Below are 17,627 nucleotides of genomic sequence, written 5' to 3'. Positions count from 1 at the left end.
AAAGTCAAGCACTGCCTTATTCTCCCGAAACCATGGTTGTCCCAAGATGATGTCTTCGCGTAGGTCAGGTAGACCTAGGAAGGGAATATTTTGAATGTGCTGTTGGATCTGGAGTTCCAGATGTCCTTGTATGGCCGTTTCGCAGCTAGTGGGACGGTTGGCCAGCAGTACAGGTAGCTTCAGCGGTTGGATCCGTGTACCGTGGTCGAGGTGGGCAGCTCTCACGAAGTTGTGCATTGCGGCTGAATCGAGTAGAGCGTGTAGTTGTTTACCCGCGAGGATGACAGGGATCCGGGGTAGAGTCTGTCCATCTATCTGGATCACGGCTAGGTTCGGTGCTTGGCTGGGCGGAGGACTGGTGATGTGGTTGTTGACTACTGGGGCCGCAGTGTTGGTGACCTTGTCGGTGACTGCGGCCAGGGCAGTGTTGGTGACCTGGTGGCTGACTGCGGCTGGGGCAGTGTTGGTGACCGGCTGGTTGACGGCGGCTGGGTCAGTGTTGGTGACCTGGTGGCTGACTGCGGCTGGGGCAGTGTTGGTGACCTGGGTGGCTGAATGCGGCTGGGTCAGCGTTGGTGACCTGGTCGTCGACTGCGGCGAGGGCAGTGTTGGTGACTCCGTCCATGACAGCGATCCCGGTAGGTGGTGGGTGCGTGTGGGTCACAGTTGCATGTTCCACCCCAGGCTGGTGGTCGATGACGCGCTCATCGTCGGCTGGTGATGCTGTCCTCTCGCGGGCCAGTAGAGGCGCGGCTGCTGGGTGCTGTGGAGAGTCTCTGTCAGCTGGGAAGAGCAAGGGGTCTTCGGTGACATTGGAAGGAGACTTAGCGACGCTAGCAGGGTCTATGGTGGCGTGACGGGTAGGCGATCGATCCGTTGTGAGTGAGACGGTCATGAGTGACGGCTGGGTGGTTGACGCGCAAGGGTGTGCCAGACGCGGTTGCTGTTGTGACCCGGGTGACGACTGGTACTGGGTCATTCTTGATAGCCCATGGAGGTGCGGCTGCTAGGTACCGTGGAGAGTCTCCGTCAGCCGAGAAGAGCGAGGGGTCTTCGGTGACGTTGGAAGGAGGCTTGGTGACGCTGGCAGGATCCACGGTGGCGTGACCAAGGAATGACTGGCTGGCCGGTTTGGTGACGGTTATCGCTTGTAGTTGGGGTGGTGACCTGCGAGGCTGGCGCTGCGGGTCTTGCACCTCATCGTTAGTGTAGTGGACTCCTACTTTCCGTGCTGGAGGGGTGGAGTCTGAGTCTCTCCAGTATCGCCGTTTCCCTGCCGTTTCTTCGCGAGTTCTGGGCAGTCGCGATGAAAATGCTTGGCCGGGCAGTAATGACACTGAGGAAGCTGGTTGTAGTTGAACCTCGGCGGTGGCTCTCGATGGAGTGGCCCTGCGTGGGTGCCGTAGGTTAAGGCGGCTTATATTTTGGTCGACTGTTGAGGTCGGTTTCCAGGTCGTTGGCGATCATGATCAGCTCTTCATAGTTTGTGGGACGAGCAGCTCGAACTAGGGTGCGAAGCTCGGAACTCAGCTGACCGATGAGCAGGGCGATCACCTTGTCTTCAGCCAGGTTGGTTCCTAAGCGCTGCTGTAGTTGGAGCTTCTGACGGATGAATCGCTCCACTGGCTGGTTCGGTTTGTGGGTGGTGCCATAAAATTCTGTGTGAGCGGCTGCGATTTTATGGGCTCCCGAGAAACGGGCCTGAAGTCGGTCACGGAACTGTTCCCAGGTGGTGACGAATTCTCCGTAGTCTCTCCACCAGGCGGCGGCGTCGTCTTGTAGTTGTGCTTTTAGAAGCATGACCCAGGTATAGCTGGGAATGTGGTGACCCTGTAGCAGCTCGGTGCACTGTCGCATGAAGGTGATGGGGTCTTCATGGAGCTTGCCGCGGAAGAACGGTAGCAGGGTCGCTATGCTGGTCAGCTGGCTGAGGTTGCCGGTGTAGCTGACGGCTGGAGCCGGTAAGTTGGCCATGTTGCTGGTTGCGGTAGTGGCGTGACTAGAGGTTGACATTGGAGCAGGCAGGTTGATGGTCAGCGTGCTGGGTTGCAGGGTGGTTGGTCGAGCGGGCTTGCTGGTGAAGGCGGGTGGCTGCGTTGCCCCGGTTTCGCTGGTGGAAGCGGGCGGCTGCGTCGTGCTGCTGTCGGTTTGACCGGTGGTCTGTGCAGGCCAGCCGGCGAATGTAGACTCGGTGTGCTGGCTGGTTGACTGCATCGAATCTTCGGTGGTCATATCTCCACTGTCTCCGGCTCCGGTTCTAGTCGCTACAATGTTCAGGTGTTATGGGCGCCACTGGGAAATTGCTTGTTCCCAGACAGGTATTCTGAATTGAAAGATTCAGAGACACATTTTGTTGAAAGAAAATAAGTTTGAATTTTTTGTGTGAAAAATTCAAGACATACATTTAGATGAAAAATTTAAGACATACATTTAGTTGAAAATTTAGGTTGACATTTTGTTTGAAAAAAAAGTTTTGACAGTGGTAACGGGTTACCGTATCTCCATACAGTGAGTGGCCCCACGTTGGCAGGCGCCAATAATTGATATGGCGGAAGGTGTGGCTCGTTCATCAATTGGGCTAGTCAGTCGGGTCGAGCGAGGGGTTTGTTACCACTGTCTGAAAAAAATGGCTTTTGGTGGCCCTGAAAAAGGGCCAAGTTTGTTGCTGGTGGCCCTGAAAAGGGACCAAGATTGTTGCTGGTGGCCCTAAAAGGGACCAAGGCAGGCTAGATGTTTAGTAGTCGTCGACTGGTGCAATACCACGCCGCGCGAGGGTCCCGGCAGGTCCGTCTGGTGCGAGAGCAGGCCGGCAGGGGCTCAAGTCAATGGTTCGCAGTCACCACTCTGGTTTACCCGGGCTACGGAGAGGGCTGACCGGGTGATCTACTAGCCAGAGGTCGTGCCGAATCTCCACCGGGAGGACCTCCTCGACCACTTCCTCGTTTAGAAGGGGCCTTCGGTCAAACCCCGGGCAGGCAGGGTCGTAGGCTTCCGCTGCACACACTCCGATGTCGGTTCGGCACCCAACCCGCGCATCCAGAACCGCGCGCCAGTTGTTAGGCTGGGGCGCTAAGTCTTGGGGCGCAGCTGGCGCGGCGGTGTACAGCCTCAGCCTCTCCTCCACCTGGCGAAGCCGATGTAGGGCCTCCTCTTCTGGGTTCGGCGGCCGGCTCGGTTCCTCCTAGGCATCGGCTGGGTAGTAGACAAGGAAGACACCTCAGGTTGCGGTTAGTCTCGCCGTGGTTCCCTCATTGGCCTGCTCGCTGCTCTGCTCCTGGTCTCGGTAGTGGTCTCGGCTGGTAGTGGTCTCTGGTAGTGATCTCGGCTGGTGGTCTCTTCTGGCTCTTCAGTGGAAGGCTGCTAGTGAGCAAGTGCTATCGAGGGTAGCTGAGTAGCCCCCTTTTATTCCCAGTCCCCGAGTTCACTTGCGCTGCTATTGGCCGGCGGTGCTCGGCCAATAGAAACGCAGGAACGGGAGGCGGCGACTGAGGCGCACCCTGGTGGCGGGTGGGTCAACCACTCATTTGGTTGATGCGTGGCGTGGGGTGCAGAGCAGAGCGGCAGGCTGAAAGGTAGCGAACGCGAGGGAGGTATCAACCTGCAATCAAGGCTGCTGATCCTCCGTGAATCCACCAAGACCATAAAAATATGAATCAATACCTTAGCTGAACTTGAATAAGTTTGAACTATTGGTTCTTAAAAATGTGATATAACTCGTCAGAAAGCAATGAATGACTGGGAAAACCAGGCGTGATTTGAGGACTGTTCCAAAATCCATTGAGTAAGTGCATGAAATACCCTATATGTCAGTTTACTCGCGAAAACTCTGGCACTCAAACGTGAGCGTGCGAGGAGCTTGGTTTTCGGGTTCGGTGACGACAACCAAGCCCCTTGCACGCTGGCGTCAACGAGTCTCCCCGACAGCCAATCCCCTACTGGTTAAGAGGTTATAGGATTTTACTGGTTAGGTTATCCTAAATTCGGGACCAATACATATGAGCAAACGAAACGTTACTCACATCAAGTTGTGAAAACTAATAAAATAATTCAATTAGGCCCCTGTTTCATAAAAACTTAGAAGTCTTGTAATACAGGAACAGCTGATTTTATCGGCTATATTGAGCATGTAATTGGAATGGTGATTCTCCTGTATTACGTGACTTATAAGTACTAGTAGTTCTGTGAACAGTAGACCTCACGCAGTATTCTCATCCACAAGTACCAGATGTCAACTGTTTTGAATGTTAACAAACTCAGTTCACGTTTGAATTTGTATTCCATATGATAATAATTCATCCAGTTCCGTGATGATCTTTCTATCTGATGAAAATTAATTTTTTAGAATCAAAAATATTATGATTTCTCCAGCATTATTTAGTTCATTTGTTTATTTTTATTCACCTATTGAATTAGTTTTTTCGAATGTGAGAATATTGATACTGATGGGCACGCATAATAATACCATGACTGCAAAACAAAATATTGAAACCAAAGACCATAAACTGGCGATTGGACCAAATTTATTTAAAAAATGTTAATAACTCAATCCTTTTAGATTATATTAGATTGAATATAACTTATCATACACATGATGAACATATGTGTTTGTCAACTTCCGTTCAATCTAATAGAATCTATAAGGATTAAGTTATAACCATTTTGTTAATAACTTTGGTGTAAACCCAGCTTAAAGATGCATACCTCTTCAATGTCTTTGATTGAAACTATAGACCTTATACAAATACAGTAATAGACTGTCTTCTCCACACATCTGTGTAATCACTTGTCAGCTGATTTATGATAAATAATTCTATAGTCTGATTTTCACTCTAATATTGGCGTATGAAGGAGGCTCCTTTTTCCTTTTATATCATCCTTGAAATGCAAAATTTCCAAAAACCTTGTATATACGTCGACGCGTAATTTAAAAAGGAACATACCTGTCAAATTTCATGAAAATCTATTACCGCGTTTCGCCGTAAATGCGCAACATAATATAAAAATATATAAATATTATAAATATATAAACATTAAGAGAAATGCCAAACCGTCGACTTGAATCTTAGACCTCACTTCGTTCGGTCAATTATGAAACAGGGCCCAGGGGCCTGTTTCATGAAAGTTACAAGTCCTGTAATAGAGGAAAAGTTCCTGTATTACTGGTGAAAATTAAAAGTTTGTGTTTCTTAAACAATTTTCCCTGTAAAACAATCTACAAGTCATCTGTCTGTAGAAGTAAATAATACAAGACATTATCATTTTCGTGTTTTGTAAAAAGAAACTTCCTGTATTACTGGATCTGTAAGTTGTTGAATATTTTATCATTGTTTAGACCATCCTAAAACTTTTACAAGTGTAGGTAAAATCTTGAAAAGTGACATTTTGTTCTAAAGGCAACGTGTCAAAATGGATGAAGGTAGTAGTTCTAGTGAACTACATGACTATGTTATTATTCGTAGGCCAAGAATTTTGCAAGGATAGAATTTCATACAAAATTATGCAGGAAACTTATCAATATAATGAACGGTTTAGATTAATCTTTCCTCAGTAAAGTGTTATTGGAAATATTCCGAAAATTGATTATTTTAATTATTAAAATTTTTTGATAGTTAACATTTTTTGAAACATTACTACTAACATAACTGTTATAATAAGTTATGTAAGTCAAGTAGTTATTATAATTTCTCAACTATTTATCATTAACAAATTTATTTTCCTGCATAAATGCAATCTGTCCATCGTCAGAAATTTGATAATATGTGATGCGGAAAGCGAAAAGGGCCCTCTTGTCGCAGAAGTTAATTTTGCAGGAGAGGCAAATCAAGTGATCAATGTCAAAAATATCGATATTCGGTTTTTAGTCGATTATTGTAGTCTGCTTCATTCTGTACAGGTTATGCCTTGTACACACGTCCGTACAGATTCGCGCGAACAATCGTATGTACATATGCCTCAACATTCACTGTACGTCCTTGTGGACGCGATCCACGTATGCCTCGGCATTCAAAAAGCTATCTGATTTGCAGACGACACAAAGACATGGTAGATGTAGATTTTCCACATGACAACAATGGCGTCATTCCATCATTGAAGATAGTTATCACAAATTGCAGCAGTATCATTTTATTTCAATGACTTATATAATAAAATCAAAAATAAAACTTGACAAACGATGTTGGTGGGTTGAACGATTGTAGGTTGAAGTAAGGAAATAAATTGCTACATGACATAAGATTGACAGTTCAAACTTTATTAGGTTGTCAAAACATTATCTTGTTAATATACTGAATCTAATTCAACTAGTTATCTAAACAATAATGATATCATCATGAGGGAATCAATAACTCCACAAGAACGATTGGCTCTAACTTTGAGATTCTTGACATTAGGCGATTCATTTGTTGGTTTCCAATATCCATTCTGAATCTCAAAAAAAGAAAATTTCTACAATAATTCCAGAAGTTTTGATGACCTAATCAAAGCACTTAACACTGTCTCACAAAATTGACAGTCTTCTTTAGGGAAATTAGCCATAAATTGAATCAAATACTAAATTGCTGCCCAGTCTTCTTTAGGGAAATTAGCCATAAATTGAATCAAATACTAAATTGCTGCCCATTTTAAACTAACTCTGCTCATACACATGAGAAAACAAGATTATCCAAAAGATTAGCTTCAAGATTTACCTTTAAGGGAATACTAGTTCAAAGTTTGAATAAATCTCTCTATAGATAGCCTAGCTATCTAAAACGTATAATATCATATTGAAGATTACAATTTCAATTAACAACTCTGATAACATGAAACAAACACAAGATGATTTGATAGCCACAGTAAAATAATATTTGAGCTATACTTTCTTGTAGGAACCCTTTAGAGAAGCTTTTTTCACTTAAATTATGCAGTTCTAAATTTGTTAATCATGATACAAATTATATATTCCATGCATGTTTCTATTTAAATATTTGACAATCCACATATCCTACAAAATTACAAAAATCCTACAATTTACAATTAGTTATTGGATCACAATTTGATTTGTCATTCATTAACCTAATTCATTGGAATTAGGTTATGACGCCTTCAATGTTTACGTTTTGCCACACCCGTATGGCAAAATCGCGTCCACACGTACATTCAATGCTCGCCCGAGGCGCCTTTAAAACTCCGCCTTTTACCTCAAAATAGGCGCCTTTTACCTCAAAATAGGTAAAATATATTTTCACTTTTTGTGTAGTTGAGAAGTTGATCATATTGTGGTAATAATTCATATTAAATGAAAAAGGCTAAGAAATTGTCAAAAACCACAGATTTATTGATATTTAGAAAGACCGGTTTCGGTTGTTACACCATTTTCAATCTCTCATGGTATGTCAGCATGTCAAGTTCATCAGAGATTGACAATGCATTTAATAACCGAAACCGGTCTTTCTAAGTATCAATAAATCTGTGGTTTTTGACAATTTCTTAGTCATTTTCATTTAATTAAATATATTTCTCAATACTCGAATGCTCAAGGCCTTAAGGCACAGAGAGGTACACTTTGTTCTTTTCTGGGCTTCTGGCTTGAATATAGCCTAGTGTGAATAATGGTAATTTAATATTTGAATGAAATAGATGGACTGATAAAATGAAAATTGGATTCAAAAAGCAGTAGGTCATCATGCTTGATAAAATTTGCGTGTTTAAAGCTTATTATTATAATTGGGTGGTGGATTGGAAATTTGAATGTGTGTGTAAAATCTGACAAAGCATTTATTGGAACGGTTCCACTTGTTATTCGTTCCGCTACTACGTAGACATCATGTCGTCATTGTGCGTCTGCGCTGACCAGTGACGTCACAGTCAAGGTTCACGTTACTACTCTAGTCAAGTTGGTTTTCTATACTTTTATTCGTACTTTTTCATCGGATTATTTGCCGTTGCAATTTTAATATCTATACTATTCGATTTTTTTTGGAATTTAATCTTGTCTTTAGGCATCTTACTTTCTAGTTATTTGCTACTTTTTCACCATACGTTTGTAAACGTGTTGTTCGTGGCTGTCATTTCCGCCTTCCCTTTTTGTTGCTAGCGCCTTTTGCCTTTTGCTGTTTGTCTTTCAATGGAGGTCGTCGGGTGTGCATCCTGCGCCCGGTCTAAACTTTTCATCTGAATTCATCGGACCTACAGAACGTTTTTAAAGTGTGAATTATTCTTCAAATTAATTCGTTTGTTCTATTCTTCAAGTGTGATTCAATTATTCATCGAGTTCTTCACTCAGTTACTCTGTTAAACTTTGATAAACTTTGTCAAAAATTGCAACCTCGTGTGAGCATTCATCGCTACTTATTTGATCTACAGAACGTTTTTAAAGTGTGAATTATTCTTCAAATTAATTCGTTTGTTCTATTCTTCAAGTGTGATTCAATTATTCATCGAGTTCTTCACTCAGTTACTCTGTTAAACTTTGATAAACTTTGTCAAAAATTGCAACCTCGTGTGAGCATTCATTGCTACTTATTTGATCTACAGAACGTTTTTAAAGTGTGAATTATTCTTTAAATTAATTCGTTTGTTCTACTCTTCAAGTGTGATTCAATTATTCATCGATTGATTCGCATTTTTGCTCTGATAAACTTTGCTAAGTTCACGACCTCGTGTGAGCGTTCATCGCTAGTCATTGGATCTACAGAACGTTTTTTAAAGTGTGAATTATTCTACAAATTAATTCATTTATTCTATTCTTCAATTGTGATTAAATTATTCATCGATTGCTTGCATATTGCTTTGATAAACTTTGTCAAAAATTACAACCTCGTGTAGGCTTCAATTGCCATTTCTCTACAATTGGCTTCACCTCGTGAAACTCAAACTTTCAAGTTCATCATCTCTACCGTTTGGAAATCAATCCAAAAATTCCACAACTTGAAGATCGGATTATTCATTTGGAATTCTACTTACTCCTGCCTACATTTCCACTGGGGGATTCACCTGCTGTGGTAGACGGTTCCATGCTTGTCATCGCATGGCCAGATCACTTCATCGCTTGCTGATGTCCTGTTCCTGTTGGTATTGCGGAGTCATTGCCTGTCTGCCTGGCCGCATCTCCTCTTCAAAATTTTATTCAGGTTATGTAAATCGTTCTATTCAATTTTCATTTACGTATATACTTATTGATTTATTAATGTCTATCTCGACATTCAATTCACTGAGGCCACCGACGCCTACTAATTTGTTTTATTAATGTCTATCTTGACATTCAGTTCACTGAGGCCACCGACGCCTACTTATTATTTGGTTAATGTCTATCTTGACATTCAGTTCACTGAGGCCACCGACGCCTACTTATTGTTTGGTTAATGTCTATCTTGACATTCAATTCACTAAGGCCACCGACGCCTATTAATTTATTGGATTTGACAGCTACCCTTGGCTTTACAAGTGATTCACTAAGGCCACCGACGCCTATTAATTTATTGGATTTGACAGCTACCCTTGGCTTTACAAGTGATTCACTAAGGCCACCGACGCCTATTAATTTATTGGATTTGACAGCTACCCTTGGCTTTACAAGTGATTTTTTTGAGGCCACTGTCGCCTATTAATCGTTCTAATTGATGTCCATCTTGACACTCAATTCATTGAAGGCCCATGTCGCCTATATTCAACCTGGACTATCTTCACATTGTATTTATTAGCTACCCTTAGCTCTTAAGTGATATTTTAAGGCCAGTGACGCCTATTAATTGTTTGGTCAAGTCTATCTTGACATTCAAATCACTGAAGGCCTATGCCGCATATATTTTTATATATGTTACTTGCTGAGCATTTTTTACAGCTTATTGTCATTTTTTAATCATTAATATTGTACCTTACAGTAATAACTTTCATTATAGCACTCAATTTATATTCATTTCAGGTATCATTAATACTACCTTTTCAATTATTGTCAGGCTTCAATGGTCATTAATGTCATTGACCTAATTTCATTTAAATTTTGTATTTCTCTACATTATTTCACATGTTGTAATTTTCCCAAGATATTTAACTTAATCTACTTACAATTGTTTTTGTATGTGGCCATCTGCCTATTATTATTTTATTGATCCCAAGAAATTTGACACAATTGTTTTTGTATGTGGCCATCTGCCTATTATTATTTTATTGATCCCAAGAAATTTGACACAATTGTTTTTGTATGTGGCCATCTGCCTATTATTATTTTATTGATCCCAAGATATTTGACACAATTGTTTTTGTATGTGGCCATCTGCCTATTATTATCTTATTATTATTATTAAATCTTATCTTGTTGATTCATTTAGTCTTTTATTGGTGTACTTACCACACTTCAAGCTATCAGTATTTTTATGCACAGAATTCAAAGATTTATTTGTAGGTATTTATACCAACTATCATTCACAGTCCACTGCCCTGCCCTTGGATTCTGTCATAAAAATTGGTCCTCCGGGCCGGATCTTTGACTCAGTTTGCCTAGGATAATTGTTAATTTTTATTACCCATTTCTTGGTCCATTGAACCTTAGGGTTTCAGCGACCGTGTGCCTAATAGTCTAGCTTGACGCCAATGATTAGGTCCCACTCACTCTAGAGTATATTTTATTTCATTGTACTTTTGTATGTTTATATTGTTTAATATTAAGCATTCACACACTTATTTCAAATTTTCAGTACTGGCTGCAACTCAAAGCACGCTGCGACGTGTATGCACCAGCTATCAACTATCTTGTACCCTGAGAGACTGAACCGCACTGAACTGGTCACAGACGGCTATTGCGCATTGAGAAAACAACACACGGCATACCACACCGCCTTGCGAGCTCGCTACTTGACTCGCCGCACAGCAAGCTTGATACAACTTGCCTCAAACGCACAGGCGTGCCTCTCTGCGTACTGGACCAGCGCCCAAAGTTGCTTATTGGCGCAGCAATCGCATTGCTACAGTGCAGCATCATTTCATTCACTCAGGTTTTTCTGTTAGTTTTTAAGCATGTCTGATCATGAGGAAGATTCACTTCCTGAGCCTTCTGCTCTTTCCAATGCAAGAGACAATTTACACCACGAAATAGATTGGTTCATAACCAGCTATAGCGATTATGTTGTGGACACTGAAGCCACTTATTATCAATTGTTGACTGTCAAAAACGAACTAGGTTCACTTAGAATTAAGTATGATAAGATACATCAACAACTATGGAATTCAGAGTTGCAAGTGCAGGACACTTCAACTCATTTTGAGATACTCAATAAGTTTATCTCCATTACCTCTAAGGCAAACGCTGCATTAACTGCTTTTGAAAGCAGACAACGCATCAATGAGGCCACTGCTGGTGCTTCCCAGCGGCCAACATCTCAAAACGCACCTTTGGCAAATTTTCAGTTGCCTCAGATTCCGCTTCCACGCTTCAATGGGGAGCTTTCAAAATGGCAAGCATTCTCAAGTGCTTTTACTAATATTATTGGTAATCAAGATAACATTAATGATTCATTGAAATTTTTCTATCTTCGTCAATCACTCAGTGGTGAAGCTCTTGCTAGAGTGGAACACATTGAAGCTGACGAAAATGGTTTTCAGCTTGCATGGAACCTCTTAAGGGGGAGGTATGACAACAAGAGATTAATTGCTGCCAGGCACGTCACGGCAATTGAATCTCCGCCTACCATAAAGCGTAACTGTCCGCAATCATTACGGGCATTCATTGACTTTTGCAAGTCCCACATTACCGCACTCGAAGCGCTTCAACTTGGAGTCCAAATCAAGGACTTGTTGTATATGCACAAAATGTTGTTGCAGTTGGATACTGCTTGTTCGGACGTTATGAATGCTTCCCTTTCTTGTCTGGCGTTGTGTGGTGGAGGGGGCAATTATACGGTGATGCGCAAAACATAATTGTGGCCAGTCGTCGATTGACAGCCAATTGAACAGCTCACTTCTCGTAATGTCGATTTTTGCAAAGTGATCTATTGATTATTTATTGTGATTTATTACAAGTGTCGTCTCGTCTCGTATCGTGATCTGGACCCGGGATCCTGGAAGCAAGGAGGATTTGGACATGAAGGTAGGCCTATGTTATTGTGCACTTAGCCATTTTAATTGTTCAAATTGCTACCCGACGCCAGACAACCCAAAGTTCTCGATGTAATTATTGATACAGTCCACAAACCAGAGTGCTGTTTGAGCCAGCCTCTGTCGATTAAACATTGGTCCAACCGTCCGGGATTGATTTGTTCATTGAATTTGAATAGGACATAAGTTTGAAATATCGTCTAATAGGTTTGTCGTTTTTTATGCCTATTTTATTCTTGGTTTGTTCTGTGTATATGGCTTGTTTTTGTCGTCGTAGATGAATATACGCTTTAATTGTGGTATTCTTAAGAAATTTGGGCTCAATTTAAGTTGGAAATTGAGTAGAACAAGTAATAGTTTCGTAAATAATTGTGTCGTAGTATTATTGCGTAAGATTGTTGCATTGGCGCCACAACGCTGGACTGGCAAGTTCGTGTCGATAAGTAGAGAAAGACTTATACGTCGTCTAGCTGTAACAGTAACTGGAACTGTTACTTTTTTCAAAGGATACTTGCAGTTATTTGCATTGATTATTGTCGTTACTTCGTTATTAATAGCAGATATTGTTTGTTCCAATGAGTATCGATACGGTATTATTAGCCTTGTAACCGATCATTTCTACCGAGCATAGTTGAAATGCTGGCTTGGCTTGTATGATTAGATAAGCCAGCCATTGTTCGTTCCATTGTGTCGCCTGCTCTCGTGTTTTCCCTCTTATTCTTGTTTGGTTCTTTGTCTCACTCTCTCGACGAGCGCTCACTGTTATCGCCTTCACTATGGGTGTTATCGAAGATTTGACATTTCAAAGAGATGCATTAATTCGTAAAATAAAACGGATTAATGAAATTGCCGAAGCTGTCGAAAAAGATCTGAAAAATAAAAAAATGAAGAATTTATTGAAAGTTATGGGTGAGCATATCGATCACCACCAGGTGGAGTTCAATGACATAATAGATAAGATGCAGAGCTACTATAACAAACAAAATCCTCGATTGGAAACAAGTGACCTTGAAAATTTGATGAGCCAATTTGATGACACTTTTTTCAATGTCAAGGCTATTCTCGAAAGCTTACCATCCACTCAAACAAATTTGAATATTAGTTCTTCCAATGTAGCTTCTTCACCTACAACTGGAAATATCTCGCCAGTTGCCCTACCTAAGCTTCCTTTAATGACTTTTGACGGCGATTTGAAAATTTGGAGTCAATTTAAAGATTTATTCGAAGCCACGGTTCATAATAATGGTCAAATTGCTGACATACAAAAACATATGTATCTTCGGTCTGTACTGAGAGGCGATGCACTGTCAGTCATTTCTGTTGTCCCATTGACAAGTGATCATTATGCTGAGGCATGGAAATTATTATTGAATCGCTACAATGACTCTTACAATCTGACTGACGCATACTTGCAAGCAATTTTTGATATGCCAGCAGTTAATAAGCAACCAGACTCGCTACGAAAATTCATCACTCATTTAGCTGAGTATATTGCAGCACTAAAACAAATTGGTCATGCAGTTAATGACTGGTCGATTCCGTTATTATTTGTCTTACGTAAAAAACTGACTGAAGAATTGAGAGAGAAGTGGCAGAGACTGCTAAGAAATGGAACAGTATCCGATTTGAAAAACTTCCAAATATTTTTGAATGATGAAGCTGTTATTTTAGAGGCTACTAAATCCACTGATTTATTGGGATCATCTACATCGTCAGAAGCCTCCTCACGTAAGCAGTTTGGGAAATCGAAACCAACTATGGGAAATTACAAGGCTTCAGCTATGATTGTTAAATCGAAATCGGGCGAGCTGAAATGTATTGAATGTAATAATTCTCATGAACTGGAAAATTGTGAAGTGTTCTTGAATCTCAAACCATCTGATAGATTAAAACGTGTAAAAGAATGGAAACTATGTATCGGCTGTTTATTGGCAGGGCACTTTATTAGAGATTGTAGAAGAAGGAAGCCGTGCAGTCACTGTAATTCGCGTCATCATTCGCTCCTCCATTTAGAGCCGAGACAGCCGCCTGTTGAAAACACCAACACATTGGCCGGTAATAAACAAATGAGCAGGGTAGACGTGCACGACGTCGCTGATCAAAGCCATCAGACATTTGTTACTGACTCAGCGAAGAAAGTATTTTCGAACGTAAATAGTTCCTTAGTATTGTTACCAACTGTTAAATTGGGAGTTCGAGGTAATCAAGGCAATTATCATAAGGTCAAAGTATTATTAGATAGTGCAAGCACCGAGTCATTCATTACAAGGCGATGCATGAAAAAACTGGGTTTAGTGGTACAGAAAACACATAGTTTGCCAATCTATGGATTATCTGATACTAAACTGGAAGTGACAGATGAAATTACTAACTGTGAATTTGAAATACCGAACTCCCCTTCATTAAAAATTACCGTGTCGGGAGTCAACAAAATAGCAGCTACAAATCAGATAAAAAATGCGTACTGGGCACATATTGAAGGACTGGAGCTAGCAGATTCTGAATTTTTCCTCTCAGAGGAGGTTGATATTTTATTGGGTGCTGAATACTTCCCCTTCATTCTGACTGGAAGAAAGGTGATTGGTCCAGCGGGTACACCATCTGCCCTAGAAACAGTATGGGGCTACTGCCTGATGGGTAAGGTATCAGAGGAGAGTTCTACTATCTCAAATAATCTGTGCATGTATTCCAATGCTAATTCAGAAGAGTTGGTGAAGCGATTTTGGGTCGTAGAAGAGCCACCTAGGACAAAAAAATTATTGGGAAGTGAAATGGCTTGTGAGGAGATATACAAATCAACTGTTTGTCGTTTGAATACTGGTAGATACATTGTAGAATTACCATCCAAGGAAACAAATACGAGGGAGATATCGGGATATCTTGAAGTTAAAACTAATGTCGGAGAAAATGTTACCATGATTCGAGAAGAAGAATTGGGAGATAATTTAGAAGAAGTTCCAGGTAAACAAGGTATAGCCTTCAACAGTTATTTACCGATCAACGGTAATTTAGGGAAAGAGTTAAAAGTGATTCATAGTCCACATGAAATCAAACCAATGGGAAGACCCATACTGAAAAAGGAAATTGGAGAAGATGTTTTTGAAAGGGAGAAACGAAATTTGGAAGAGTTAGATGATGATAGACAGGATAATGTTGAAATAAAATGGACAAAATCCGAAAAGGGAGAAGAAATGAAAGAGTATACTCTAACAACTATGTCGTATGGTGTATCATCATCGCCATTTCTTGCCATTTGTACTACGCATCAGTGTATTGAAGTTCAAAAAGTGCTTTCAAAAATTATAAACATAGATTATATTGCAGCTTGGACTTATTCAACTGTGGCAGTGAGTTGGATTCAGTCTTCACCTCATCGTTGGGCTAGGTTTGTGGCAAATCGTGTAAGTCAAGTACAGGAACACCTGTCTACAGAGCAATTCAGATATGTGTCAACCGAATGTAATCCAGCTGATTGTGCTAGTCGAGGACTATTTCTCAATGAATTAATTGGTAATTCTCTGTGGTGGAATGGGTCTGATTGGTTAGACAAACCACTGGAGTGCTGGCCACACCAAACCCACGGTAATGATGATGAAAATTCCATACAGATTGAATTGGAAGCAAGAAAAATTACACTAGCAACACAGAGTAAAGACTCAGAGGAATCAATTCAATCGGTGAAATTGAGAAATCGATGGAGTTTACTCAAAAGAATTGTATCCTCATTCTGGAAACGTTGGCAATTGGAGTATGTATCTAGTTTGCAAACCCGAACAAAATGGTACAGAAAACATAGTAATGTTAACATTGGACGTATGGCTCTCTTAAAGGAAAATAACCTACTCCCTCTTCACTGGGGACTTGGTCGAATAACGAAGATATTCCTTGAACAGGATGGAATTGTGAGAGTGGTGGAGGTACAGACTGCAAAAGGAAGTCTCACCAGTCTGTCAATAGGGTATCTCCTCCCTATTGATGAAGATTAGGCCTTATTGAAGGGAACTTCAATAAGTTTTAGTGGTTAGTTTTTTTTTTGTTTCTCGTTTTATGTGTGGGAAAGGTTCCCAAGTTGCTTTGTTTCTTGTTTTTATTCTATATTAGTTGTATATAGTCATTTATTTCTCGTCCCATCCTCTCCTTTCCGTGGGCCTCCTACTCCTTTTTTTAAGTCTCCTCAAGGGCCCCTGAGGAGTGAAGATATTTTCCTTTTTTTCCCTAGTCTCCCTAGTAGGGTTCGTTATAGGTGGTTTTTGTTTTTTGTTATTGGAAGTTCTTCCAAGGTGGGCGGAATGTTCGGACATTATGAATGCTTCCCTTTCTTGTCTGGCGTTGTGTGGTGGAGGGGGCAATTATACGGTGATGCGCAAAACATAATTGTGGCCAGTCGTCGATTGACAGCCAATTGAACAGCTCACTTCTCGTAATGTCGATTTTTGCAAAGTGATCTATTGATTATTTATTGTGATTTATTACAAGTGTCGTCTCGTCTCGTATCGTGATCTGGACCCGGGATCCTGGAAGCAAGGAGGATTTGGACATGAAGGTAGGCCTATGTTATTGTGCACTTAGCCATTTTAATTGTTCAAATTGCTACCCGACGCCAGACAACCCAAAGTTCTCGATGTAATTATTGATACAGTCCACAAACCAGAGTGCTGTTTGAGCCAGCCTCTGTCGATTAAACACTGCTACTGTTCGAGAATGGGAAAAGAGTGTTGGTATACACGACATTCCCACCATTGATAAATTTTGGAATTTTTTGGAATCACAATGCAAAATCATGGAAGCTGTTGCTTCAAGCTCAGCTAACCATCATCAAGGAAATGTACAGCAAAGTACATCCAACTCGGTTGGTGCTCATAGCAAGCCGAAGTTCAACCAAAATCAATCGAATGTTCAAGCTAGGATGCAGGTTACTACCTCTTCTATGTCACCTTGTAGTTTTTGTAATTCTGTTGGTCATTTTCCAAATCGTTGTAATGAATTATTGAAGTTACAGGTTACTGATCGTTGGAACGCTGTCCGTGACAAAAGGTTATGTTATAATTGCCTCAAGCCTTTCGCACCCAATCATGTTTGTTCGGACAAATCGTGTACACTTTGTGGCAAGAGTCACCACACTGTTCTTCACAGGTCGTATCCTCAATCACGGGACACTCAGCCTACTTCTAAGGGAAGGTAACTTCAAATCTTATTCATTCTCAATCTTTTGCTCCCTCCAAGGGTAAGAATGCTGTTTTGAATTCCGTCATGGTTCAGAATGCGGAAACAACTAAGCAAGCTGTTTCTCATGCAGAACAGCCTCAGAAGAACTCTCATGTCACGATGAGCTCTACTTCGTCACTGTGTTTGCAACAGCAATCAACTGTCGCCTTGTTACCTACTGCTGAAGTTTTGGTTCAAACTTCTAGTGGGGAATTTATTAAAGCAACCGCGCTTTTAGACTCTTGCTCTGATTGTAATTTGATGTCAACTAGGTTGGCTGAAAAATTGTCACTTGTTACCTTGTATTCTGACACTTTGATTCATAGTGTAGGTAAGACCAAATCATCTATTCT

General features: G+C 41.1%; 1 protein-coding gene across 1 annotated transcript; it reads right to left on the bottom strand.

Moving 5' to 3' along the window:
• Positions 1-1,407: 1,407 nt before the first annotated feature.
• Positions 1,408-2,232, bottom strand: LOC120349450 (activity-regulated cytoskeleton-associated protein-like). The gene has a single exon (XM_039419617.1). It carries the CDS (start codon positions 2,230-2,232, stop codon positions 1,408-1,410), a length of 825 nt encoding a protein of 274 aa, XP_039275551.1.
• Between the last annotated feature and the right edge of the window lie 15,395 nt (positions 2,233-17,627).

Source organism: Nilaparvata lugens, chromosome 1 (assembly GCF_014356525.2).
Source record: "Nilaparvata lugens isolate BPH chromosome 1, ASM1435652v1, whole genome shotgun sequence".
Classification (NCBI taxonomy): Eukaryota; Metazoa; Arthropoda; class Insecta; order Hemiptera; family Delphacidae; genus Nilaparvata; species Nilaparvata lugens.
The sequence above is the reverse complement of the archived record's forward strand: the minus strand, read 5'-3'. Positions and strand labels throughout refer to the sequence as shown.

Coding starts and splice junctions, on each gene's coding strand:
- LOC120349450 (XM_039419617.1), bottom strand. CDS start 2,232: ATGACCACCGAAGATTCGATGCAGTCAACCAGCCAGCACACCGAGTCT.